The sequence below is a fragment of the Crinia signifera genome, chromosome 4, assembly GCF_055691185.1.
Source record: "Crinia signifera chromosome 4, ASM5569118v1, whole genome shotgun sequence".
Lineage (NCBI taxonomy): Eukaryota > Metazoa > Chordata > Amphibia > Anura > Myobatrachidae > Crinia > Crinia signifera.
The window spans coordinates 319,078,877-319,091,443 of NC_139220.1; the positions used below are offsets into that span (position 1 = coordinate 319,078,877).

General features: G+C 46.6%; 1 protein-coding gene across 1 annotated transcript; it reads left to right on the plus strand.

Moving 5' to 3' along the window:
• Positions 1-907: 907 nt before the first annotated feature.
• Positions 908-12,260, plus strand: LOC146073378 (extracellular calcium-sensing receptor-like). The gene is made up of 6 exons (XM_083180557.1): positions 908-1,173; positions 3,594-3,885; positions 6,653-7,021; positions 7,553-7,780; positions 11,135-11,258; positions 11,350-12,260. Exons 1-6 carry the CDS (start codon positions 908-910, stop codon positions 12,258-12,260), a joined length of 2,190 nt encoding a protein of 729 aa, XP_083036683.1.
• Positions 12,261-12,567: the final 307 nt, after the last annotated feature.

A 12,567-nucleotide genomic window follows, 5' to 3' on the forward strand; every position in this document is an offset into this window, starting at 1 on the left:
TATAGGGAGAGACTTCCTCTTGAGTGAACACTCACACCAAACTGACATCTCCTCTTCACAGCTGTAGAGGGGACACAGTCAGCCGCACAAGGGGATCATGTCCACATTAGAACTTAACCCTTACAGGGACCACCCTACAATAAGCCTGGACCCAGGTACTCAGTAACCCCAGGACACAGTGCACATCTTGGTGCTGCTGGGACATAGTGTCATTCTGATATATAAGAAAATAGCATTATTCCAGGGAGACTCATATATTATAATGATCGTAATGATTTACTGCAGAAAATATGATTGCACTTGTTATTCTCTCAGGCATAATTATCAGTTCTATAAAACCCCAATCAGACACATAGTGACACTGTGTGTAAGAGACATGTATACAGTACAACCCTACGTATGAGACAAAGACTGAGCTTACTGTATGTTAGGTTGTGTTACTTTAACACACTGAGGATAATTATCTTGTTTAAAGTTCTTCTTCATACCAAGGAGTGCATTTAAAACATTTATACATTTGTGTGATAGTAGCAGTATTGGATGAAAATTACTTGGCACTGTGGAGGTATTGTTGTGTAAGACACTGACACAAATGTAACATGGTCCTATATGTGACACTGACAGACTGAGGGAGGTCTTCTCTGTGTTTGACACTGACAGACTGAGGAGGTCTTCTCCTGTGTGTGACACTGACAGACTGAGGTCTTCTCCTGTGTGTGACACTGACAGACTGAGGAGGTCTTCTACTGTGTGTGACACTGACAGACTGAAGGAGGTCTTCTCCTGTGTGTGTGTGACACTGACAGACTGAGGGAGGTCTTCTCCTGTAGCAGTTGTCTGTGAGACACTATGACACTAAGAAACCCCAGTGTGACACATTAGGACTCCGTAGCTCTGTATGGTGAAGATGTTTCTTAGCTACAGGCCAATGATCTGGAGATATAATATAAGTTGCCTGTTGCTCTGTGAGGTTTCCTTGCTGAACACATTTGCTGTACAAGTGGGTGCCAGCTTCAAGTCAAGGCAAGGCTGCCATCTTCCCAGTGGTGATATCAGTGGCTATCTGAATCAGGCTGGAGATCTGGTGATAGGAGGCACTTTCCCCGTCCATGTGGACAGAAGCTACACTGAAACCCATTTCACAAGCAGACCAGAGGACATTAAATGCCTGCTGTAAGTACCTAAAGTATATTGCTCAGGAGCAAGCGATTCTGGTTGAGTTGTCCTACTGAGACCTTTCATTTCCATTATAATAGGTGACCAAATATATGTATGTACAGTATGTATGTATGTATAGAAGGAAAACTACTGTAGGTCTGTGTGTCTGAGGACCTTATTCTGGCTCATGCTTACCCGAGCGAATTCGCACGGGTAAGCAATGTTTTACAACTGCACATGTGCAAGCACTGTGTGCAAGCGGCCACGGTGAACAGAGTGTTCGCCGGGCGCTTGCACAGAAACTGCAGGTGGGGGGTGGCGGGCCGGGGGTTGCTGCCCGCCATGTTCCCCTCCAGAACACACGCAAAGCTAAGACATCTGAGAGTGTCTTAGATTTGCGCGTACCTTCCACATCCTTCGCTGGTCGGCGACCATCGAATGATGTGGGTTTGGCACTGTGGGCAGTGAATAAATGTTTATGCAAAATATCCATTCACAACTGTGCGGGGAGGGATAGCTGCGTGCAAGGGGGGGGTGGACATTTCTGCAGGTGGTGGGAAGGATTGAAAAGACATGCAGCGCTGCGAACTTCGCAGCGCGGTGTGTCAACCAGAATCACCCCCTGATTTTAGGAGGGTACCCAGTCAGTTTACTGTAGGGGGTAGCTCCGTCCTTATCTTTGTTGAACTGTATAGAAGTATATGTATATATAGGGCCTGATTCTGATTCACATACAGCGTTCTATGTAGCCACATAGTGAGCGCACTACAAGACCACAGAGTGTCTGCAAGCACAGATGTGCCACGCTAAAATAACGTGGAACATCTCAGAACATGGAAATGCCAACTGTCCCAGGATTCCGAGGGCAGTCACGATTTTTGACATGCAAAAGGCCTTCTGCCTCATTTAACCTTGGAGTGGGCGCTGTTTAAATGCCATTGGTTTAAATGCTTTGGTTAGACAAGGCTGAGATTTACGTGGACCAGCCACGGCCTTATTTTGCACACTTTCCAATGGGGAGACAGGATTGTTCCTATGCAAGAAGCTATGAAAGTTCGGAGAGAGATAAAGGGGCAGATGTAATAAGCCTGGAGAAGAAATAAACTGGAGATAAAGTGGAGATAACTTGGAAGAGTTAACGCACCAGCCAATCAGCTGTGTTTGAAATATGACAGTTGGGATCTGATTGGCTGGTGCGTTATCTCCTTCCACTTTATCTCCAGTTTATTTCTTCACCAGGCTTAATACATCTGCCCGAAAGTAACCAACAACCAGCTCTTACTGTCACTTTTCAAAAACAGCCTGCGACATGGCAGTTATATAGAACGACGGCAGTTAAGAACCATTTGGCCCATCTGGTCTGCCCCTTTTTATCCATTAGGTGATCTCAACTCTTTTTGATCCATTAGATCAGGCATGTCCAAACTATGGCCCTCCAGATGTTGTGAAACTACAAGTCCCATCATGCCTTACCACAGTTTGTTATTAGGGAATGCTAAAATGATTGCAAGGCATGCTGGGATGTGTAGTTTCACAACAGCTGGAGGGCGCAGTTTGGACATGCCTGCATTAGATCCTTGTAAGGATATCAATATGCCTATCCCAAGCATGTTTCCATTGCTCTACTGTATTTGCCTCTACCACCTCTGATGGGAGGCTATTCCACTTATTCACTACCCTTTCTGTGAGGTAACATTTCCTTAAATTTCCCCAAATCCTGCCTCCCACCAGTGTCATCGCAATTCCTTATGTAGTAATACTTCACTTCCTTTGAAGAATGTCTCCCTCCTGGAGCTTGGTAGTACCCCTAAAATATGTAGCAGTCTCTATCATGCTCCCCCCCCCCTCCCCTTTCTCTTCTCTGCTCCAAACTATGCATAGTAAGATAGTTTGGGCTAGCTGAGAAACTACACTAATTCGGCCCCTCAGTATTCAATTGCTGACGATCTCACACAATTTTTAGATACATTTTCACCCATGCTTTTTCACTTTTTTTGAGGGTAAATCAGCACATGCAAAAATGGACCCCAATTCGGTCAAAAATGACCAAAAGTGGTCAAAAATTAGACTTTTAGTATTTTTTTCGACCAGTAGAAAAATTGACACGGGCACTGAAGAGGGCAAATCCAAATCAGAGAGGGGACAGCACAGGTACAGTGAGACATGAGGCAGGTGGCAGAGTTGAGATTAGATGAAAAGGGGGTGAGGTGGGGGTTATGAAGGCCAGACGGACGCAGATTAAAGCTATCAGGGTGGGAAATGATGAAGGCATTGAAGATAATTATAGTAATATAGTAGCTTTCTGGCTAAGGACAGGCCTGATTCTGGAAATGATACATAGGTGGTTATGGCAGGATGTAGATGGGACTGGAAGTGGTGGAAGAAGGACATGGCATAAATAAATGACACAGTGCATTTCCTCTGTCCTCCATCAGGCTGGAATTTCAAAACTACCAGAGCCTGCAGGCCCTTATATTTGCAGTGGAGGAGATCAACAATACCCCTGACCTTCTCCCCAACATCACCCTGGGATTCCAGATCTTTGACACCTGTACAGCCCTGAGACGAGCAGCAGAGGGCGCCCTGTGGATGTTATCTGGAGGACAAGAGAAGGTCCCAAACTATCTGTGTGGAAATGATGGATCCCTTGTTGGCATTGTTGGCGATTCTGGGTCTACACGTTCCATTCTCATGGCACAGATACTGGGCCTTTATAGATACCCACAGGTACGTAAGAGATTGTGAATGATGCTCTTGACCTACTCTAATTCAAGAAGAAAAATACCTACGGTATATAACCTATATACAGTCATGTGACCTCTTCTCTAGGCCAGACTGGCGATCTTGGCAATGCCAGAAGAGCTTATGGCAGGATGAGTCAATGCAGCCTTCTTGCTCTCTGCTCAGCAGCCCACCCTAACTCACTTGGACACACAGGGCATGCTGCGGAGTCATGGGACAAACCCGGGAGCCAGAGCCACACCCACCTAGGACATGCACTACAAGGGCTGATTTATGGCCTCTTATAATATAGTCATTTATGTTGTTCAATCATGTGCTATAGTGGTATTAGAATAATTCTAAAGCCCAGACGGTGAGTCAAAGAGAATTCTAGAATTATTACCATGCATACAGCTGACCGACGGTGGGGACACCAGCATCCTGATGCATGGAATCCCATCAGGGGTCCGGTAAGTGTACTTACCATCCCCCGGCCTTACCCTACTCCCTGGACAGCCTAACCCTCACCACTAGTGCCTAACAGTAACCTTCCAACCCAGCTGCCTAAAACTACTCCTCCCTCCCCACACCCTAACCCTTCCCCCTTCTAAGTCCCTAACCTAGCCCCCCCCCCCCCCCCCAAAAAAAAAAAAACCTATCCTGGCATAATGTTTTTCCACCCCACACACTTACAATCGGGATGCTTTGGCTGCTATAGCCCCTCTTAGAATGTCTCCTCTCTGCATCCCTCAGGGGTAGATGCTAGATTCAAGTTGGCTAAAGGACATCTGTTGTCACCAGTGGCCAGCCCACTCCTGAGGGTGGGGGATCTGAGTATACCCGTAGGAGGACTGAGCACTTATTGTTAAGTATAGGATGTGGGGTGGGGTGGGGTGGTTAAGAATGGATTGCTGAGGTGGGGTTTAGGTTAGGCTGTGAGAGGAATGTGGGTTAGAGTTTGGCTATGAGGGGTGTGTTGGTTAATTTTAGGATGTGAGTGGTGTGTTGGTTTGGGTTTAGCTGTGAGTGGTGTTTAGGGTAGGGTTAGGCTATGAGAGGTGTGTTGGTTAAGTTTAGGATGTGAGGGGTGTGTTGGTTAGGGTTAGGCTGTGAGAGCCATGTGCATTACAGTTTTGCTGTGAGTGGTGTGTGGGTTAAGGTTAGGCTGTGAGTGGTGTGTGGGTTAGGGATAGGTTAGGAGTGGTGTTTTAGGGTTAGGCTTTGAGAGGTGTGCTGTTAGGGTTAGGCTGTGAGTGGTGTGTTGGTTAGGTTTAGGCTGTGAGAGGTGTGTTGTTAGGGTTAGGCTGTGAGAGGTGTGTTGGTTAGGGTTAGGCTGTGAGTGGTGTTTTGGGTAGGGTTAGGTTATAAGAAGTGTGTTGGTTAAGCTTAGGATGTGAGTGGTGTGTGGGTTAAGTTTAGGATGCGAGTGGTGTGTTGGCTAGGGTTAAGCTGTGAGAGCCATGTGGGTTAGAGTTTTGCTGTGAGTGGTGTGTGGGTTAAGGTTAGGCTGTGAGTGGTGTGTGGGTTAAGGTTAGGCTGTGAGTGGTGTGTGGGTTAGGGATAGGTTGTGAGGTGTGTGTTAGGGTTATACTGTGAGAGGTGTGTTGGTTAGGGTTAGGCTGTGAAAGGTGTGTTGGGTAAGGTTAGGCTGTGAGTGGTGTGTTGGGTAGGGTTAGGCTGTGAAAGGTGTGTTGGTTAAGGTTAGGCTGTGAGTGGTGTGTTGTTTAGGGATAGGCTGTGGACGACATCTGGGAATGGTGCCAAGCAAACCAGCAGTGGAGCACTATTTAACTAATTTTGACCTTTTCATGTGTCGACAAATTTATTTATTTATTAACAGTTTCTTATATATTGCAGCATATTCCGTTGCGCTTTACAATAGGAGACAGTAATACAACAAACAGGGTATTACAGACAGTCAAAGGTAGGAGGGCCCTGCTCGCAAGCTTACAATCTATAGGGAAATAGGCATTGATACACAAGGATAGATATTCTTTATTGCATAAAGTCCACCAGAATGCGAAGGTTCCTGGTCTGCTGTATGATACGGTGACCCAGCAGTTTGGCAATGGGTCAGGAGGATGGAACATGTGAAACAGCAGAGAGTGGATATGTGTGGACTGTACAGTGGGGATGAGATTAGATAGGAACGGTATACTGTATGAAGGTTAAGTGGCTGGTTCTGGAATCTGATAAGCTGCCTGAAGAGGTGAGTTTTCAGGGAAAATGACGAATGTCACAACAACTTTTTCCTTGTGTCTACCTTTTGTCACTGTCAACCTCGTGGATGTCAACCTTGTGTCAACGCCGATCTTGTGCATTTTGACCTTTTGGTGTCGACCTATTGACTGTCTGCCTAGAATCTGTCGAGCCTTGAATCCGGGACCTAATGTTCAGCCGAATCCAAAGCTCGCCCACCAGTTCTCATAGAAACCAATCAGATCCTATCATTTTCTAGGCTATATACATATTTATAAAGGTTTATGTTGATTGTAAGGGCTGAGATTTCCCCACCGCTATAGTATGTCTGCTATTTACCAAGCTGTATTACCGTCTCTCTTCTTGTCCTAGTATAAGATTACTCTCATCGAAACACGTAAATCCACCATGTCACACGCAAATCTCAATTGGTATCCATTTTCAATCATAAAATTTACCAAAATTTTACATGAATGTGTTTCATGTAAAAAGTCAACCCTATTGAACACGTGTTTGTTGCTAAAATAATTGTCTTTAAAATGGATTCCTTGACAATGATTTTATTTGCCTCTAGATCAGTTACTTTTCCACCAGTCCAGTCCTCAGCAATCGGAAATTGTTCCCTTCCTTCTTCCGCACTGTACCCAGTGATGCCTATCAGTCCCGAGGCCTAGCTGAGTTAATACTGCACTTCGGATGGACCTGGGTGGGGTTACTAGCAACCGATAATGACTACGGTCAATTTGGCATCCAGGTGGTAAAACAAGAATTGATCAAAGCTGGAGCCTGTGTGGCTTTTGTTGAAAATATATTGACTGGTCAACCCAACCGGAATGCTCCTCACATTGTAACAGTAATCAAGGGCTCAACAACCAAGGTTGTGGTAGTGTTGTCCTCGGATTCTGATTTTATGCCAGTGGTACAAGAGCTGTCAAATCAAAATGTGGCCAGAAAAGTATGGATAGCCAGTGAATCATGGTCAACCTCTACTCTTCTTTCTAATAAAAAGTTCCAGCAGGTCTTGGTGGGTACAATCGGTTTTGCTCTTCATGGTGGGCAGATGCCAGGATTTGTAGAGCATCTCAACAGACTACACCCCTCGAAGTCCCCCAATGATCCTTTTATAAGGGAGTTTTGGGGGCAGACTTTTTCTTGCAATTTGGATAAGTCCAATAATTTAGATGACTTGGTGGACAACAAAACTATTCCTGTCTGTACAGAGGAAGAAACATTACACAACACGATGACAAATGTAGACTTTAGAGTAACTTTTAGTGTCTACACTTCAGTATACACCTTTGCATGGGCCTTACACAACTTGCTCCAATGCACACCAAGATCTGGACCATTCCATCATGGCACATGTGCCAACATCTCATCTTTGCATCCTTGGCAAGTAAGCAAGTTCTTCTTTATCTACTTGCACATTTTGCCTGGAACTTATTAATTAATTTTTATTTGTGTTCCTTTTCAGCTTCTCCACTATATAAAATCTGTGAATTTTCAGACCAAAGACAAGACAAATGTTTTTTTTAATGAAGAAGGAGATCCCCAAGTTGTCTATGACATTGTGAATTGGCAGCAAAGTTCCACATCCACTTTGCAGCAGGTTGTAGTTGGAACTTATGACTTGAGCGTTTTAGATGGGAAGGCCTTAAGCATTGACAGCGCTGCCATTGTATGGACCCTCAGTGATAAAAAGGTATGGACAGGTGCGAAACTTGCAGTGGCTACGCTGCCCCACATCCAGGGCCAGATTAAAGAGGGGGCACAGGGGGTCAGTACCAATGGGCCCCCTTTCTGATAGTGCTCGCTGTTCCCCGCCCCCGATCGGAATGCTATTACCAATCCCCTGCAGATCAGATCGGTAAGAGTGCTCCGATCTGCTGCGCTCCCGGCTTAGTGCTGCAGTGCGGTTGTCCGGCAGCTGCCATGAATGATTGACAGCCGATGACACCCGGTGTCTCCTTGTACAAGTACAGGACAGCTGAGCGATGGCTCAGCTGTCCAATGGTTTTAGAAGATGCAGCCTACGGCTTAGTGATTGACTGAGCGTGCAGGCTGCAGGGAAGGAGGTGGGATTCCGGACCGGTCTCAGCACACAGGCAGCTGCTCAGCCAGATAACAGAGGAGCGGCCTGGAAAACAACTGAAACGGGAAACAGGCAGGGGCAGCCCAGCGCTCATCTCACAGAAGAAACAAGGTAGCTGTAGTCTGGAGTATAAAGATGTGTGGGGGCCGGCCATTCAGCCTGACATTTTTTGAATCATTAATCACATCAGAATCAGTGGCGTAGCTTGGTTTGGGGAGCCCCCCCCCCCCCGCCGCCGTTAATGGGGGGGCGCCCCCCTCCCCTTCCCCGCCTGCCCCCCCCCCCATCGCCACAGGCTTACCTGTCTGCCCGTCCCGGCTCCCCTCCTGGCTTCAATTAATTCTATGCAGGCGCCCCCATACCGCAGACAGTTTCAGAGAACAGTCTGCTTTATGGGGAGGCCATTTTATCCATCTGGTCCATCTCCATAGAATTGTTTGAAGCCAGGAGGGAAGCCGTGACAAGCAGACAGGTAAGCCTGTGGGGGATGGGGGGCGGGGGCATTACTGTAGCTCCGCAGCCCCCCGGCGCCCCCAGGCGGTGCTATAGTTACGCCCCTGATCAGAATGGTCCCCCTCTCTGCTCCCATTCACTCTATGTCCCCCAGCCTGCCCCTTTACTGTATTTCCCCCAGCCTGCCCACATTCACTGTATGTCCGCCAGCCTGCTCCTCCTTCACTGTATGTCCCCCATTCACTGTATGTTCCCCACTCTGCACCCATTCACTCTGTCCCCCAGCCTGCCCCCCTTCTCTTAATGTCCATCAGTGCCTCCATTCATTGTATGTCCCCAAGCCTGACCCTCCTTCACTGTATGACTCCCATTCACTGTATGACCCCCACTCACTATGAACCCCACTCTGCCCCCATTCACTGTATGTCCCCCAGCCTGCCCCCTCTTCTCTGAATGGCCATTACTGCCTCCATTCACTGTATGTCCCCCAGCCTGACCCTCCTTCACTGTATGTCCCCAACTCTGCCCCCTCCCTTCTCTGTATGTTTCCCAGCTCCTTGTGTGAGCCAGAGGAAGGAGAGGCAAAGCAGGCACTGCAAGGACAGGAGATGCTCGGGCTCCCGCTGCTGCCCTCCTCCGCTCTGCATGTTACGGGAGAAAGCTTCCCCATTGCTGCCCCCCCCCTCTCCAAACACTGCGGTCACTGTGATTGTGGAGTAGGGTGATATACGATTGCAGCAGCAGGGGTAGGACGCCAAACATATCTGATTGTGGCGGCCGGCACCTCCTCACTGCAGCAGACAGCAAGGTAAAGGCGTGCTCGCCGGGGTCCCACCTTTAATGTCCTGTGCTGTGCTTCCCACATCTGATGCTCTGCCCGCTTCTAGCTGGAGGCTGCGGGCCGCTTGAAATTACAGCACGGGCCGCAATTGGCCCCCTGGCCTGACTTTGGACATGCCTGATATAGGTACTTATGTAGTTTTCAGCCCCGCAGCTGGACACAGCCGCACGGCGTCATAATGGCGCTGTGCGTCTGTGTCCAGCTGCGGCGCTGAAAACTCCATGCCAACATGTATAGTTCGTACCCCCACTATCCATGATGGCATGGAGTTGATTATAGATAGTGTGGAGAGCGTAGCATGGGTGAGCGCAGCGATCCCCGCAAGGGGACACAGACGCACGGCGCCAGCAAGTACACAAGTACCTATATATGTATATAAATTCACACACAGTATATATAATATGTATATACATAAATAGACATCTGTAGCTATATATATATATATATATATATATATATATATATTGTTACACTGTAGGGGGACTGGATGCCTGCTACTGATCAGTCCAGCAGCTCTACATGGGCCCTGCACAGCTGCAAGTGCTGATCAGCCCTCTGTGAGGCCAAACACCTGAGCTGGGCCTTTACTCAGCTTTAACAAAAGAGAAACATTCTCATGGAAGTTTTCCTGTTTCTAAAAGGTGTAAGACAAGAACCTGGGACAAATATACCTGCCCTCAAACACTATTCCAGTGTTTTCGTCACAATATATATATATATAGTACCGTAGGCCGCCCAAAGCCTTAATCATACTTGCCTACCTGACCCTCTCCGGGAGAAAAAGCTAGGTAAAGGTGTTTCACCACAGGTGATGGCAATCATACATTACCAGGGAAGTCCAGGAACAGAGCATTTTCTCCCGCATGGAGAGGGTCAGGTAGGCAAGTATGACCTTAATCTAGCTCTGCCCACATCTGAGTCTTCTGCCATCTCCTGAGACATCTGCTGTACTTTTCTAAACTTGACATAACTGGGACTATCCCCTGCCCAGATTTTTCTCTGTGGCCCAGCCAAATACTGTTCCAACCCTTGATATCAATGCTCCAAAATAACACTGTAGATAAATTAAACAGTAGAGTCTTTGATAAAGACACTGCTATGCGATAATGGAGACAGTCTGATATCTATATATCATGGCAACTCAAGCACTCCAGAAACTCAGATATACTTACTGCTCCTATTTTTAAATAAAGACTTGATTTATTGAAACATTTGCAAATTTGGGATTTAATTGTCCCTCTCTTTGCATACTAGGGGGCATATGTAATATTGTCAGAGTTTGCTGGAGGTATTGCGAGTTGCATTGGAGATCCGGTGCTGGTCTTCTTACCAGTGTTGGGATTCAGGCATCAATATTCCTACCAGGTCCAGCTGAAAATGTCCCATATAAAGTATCATTACTTTTCATACCTGACCAATAGGATTGCGCGTGCTGCAATGGTGATGCGGCCATATATGCCACCGGTGCATGGGTAAGCTGGTGGTGACCGCATCTGTAGATTGATGGACAACTCTGTCATCAAGTAGGTGGTATGGTGGGAAAGTCCAGCTGCCCCTAAGGGGCAATGATTTAGGGGCACCAAAATTAAATTATATCTTGTACACCAAGTGTTTTGATTGTGGCACCCCTAATCTCCAACATCAAAGAACACTTTATTTTTCTCACTTAGCTTCCCCAGTCGAAGTGCAGCCCAAATTGTCCCTCAGGATTTCGAAAGATATCTCTACCAGGGAAACCCGGCTGTTGCTATGAGTGCGTCCCATGCCCACCGGGAGAGATGTCCGATAATACAGGTAATATAAACATTTCTGACCCATTTTTATCTATTTCATAAATACCACGTCTGTCCCTTATGAAGGTTCTGATGACTACATTCTTTTGTAGACTCCGTGAAATGCCAGGAATGTTCCTGGGACATGTGGCCCAATCTCCAGCAGAATATGTGCATACCAAGGACCATTGAGTTTCTTTCCTATAACGAAACTATGGGTATGAACCTGGCAACCGTCACCCTTTTATCTTCTCTCATTCCAATTGGCATTCTGGGAGTTTTCATCCACTATAGGACTACACCCATAGTCCGAGCCAATAACTGGTCTCTCAGCTGTCTTCTCCTGCTATCACTGTGCTTCTGCTTCCTTTGCTCGTTAGCTTTTATTGGATACCCACAGCCAGAGAAGTGCCTTTTGCGCCAGGTGGCATTTGGTCTGACATTTTCTCTTTGCATTTCTTGTGTTCTGGCCAAGACGATTACAGTTGTCATTGCCTTCAAAGCCACCAGACCAGGGACTACTCTAAGGAAATGGACAGGTGTAAAAGTGTCCTACTCAGTCGTTGTGATTTGTGTTCTTATTCAATTATCTATCTGTGTAACATGGCTTTCTTGTTCACCTCCATTCCCAGAATATAATAATAAAACACAGTCTGGGGTCATCATTCTAAGCTGCAATGAGGGTTTTCCTCTTGCGTTCTGGATTATGCTGGGATATCTTGGCCTCTTGGCCACGGTCAGTTTTATTGTGGCCTTCTTGGCCAGAAGGCTCCCTGGCAGCTTCAATGAGGCCAAGTTTATCACCTTCAGCATGTTGGCCTTCCTCTCTGTCTGGGTCTCCTTCATACCAGCCTCCCTCAGCTCGCTTGGAAAGTATACAATGGCCATGGAGATCTTCGCCATCTTGTCCTCCAGCTGGGCAGTGGTGGTTTGTATATTCTTCCCGAAATGTTTTGTCATCCTATTTCGGCCAGACATGAACTCTAGAGACAACCTAATGAGGAAAGGCCGAAGTCATAAATAGAAAGTCTGGACTGTCTAGGACAAAAACTTCTGCCAGAAACAAATATGTTCACCGTTCTTCAAGGCCTGTGTCAAACATGTACCAACAAATAAAAGCCTAAACTAAGATAACATTCTGTCAGAGGTATAATATAATATATAAAGGAGCCTATTCATTAGAAGGTGGAAAAGAGGATTTATTTCAAATGAATATTTCACATACTGTATATAAATTAGTATATTTAACTAGCTAAGCTGGCTTGAAGCAGGAGCTTCAAAAGATAGTCTGCAACATTGTGATTGCGTCTGTGTTTCTGTATGTGTGATCG

Coding starts and splice junctions, on each gene's coding strand:
- LOC146073378 (XM_083180557.1), top strand. CDS start 908: ATGTTTCTTAGCTACAGGCCAATGATCTGGAGATATAATATAAGTTGC. Junction 1,174..3,593: donor GAGGACATTAAATGCCTGCT/GTAAGTACCTAA, acceptor GTCCTCCATCAG/GCTGGAATTTCAAAACTACC. Junction 3,886..6,652: donor GCCTTTATAGATACCCACAG/GTACGTAAGAGA, acceptor ATTTGCCTCTAG/ATCAGTTACTTTTCCACCAG.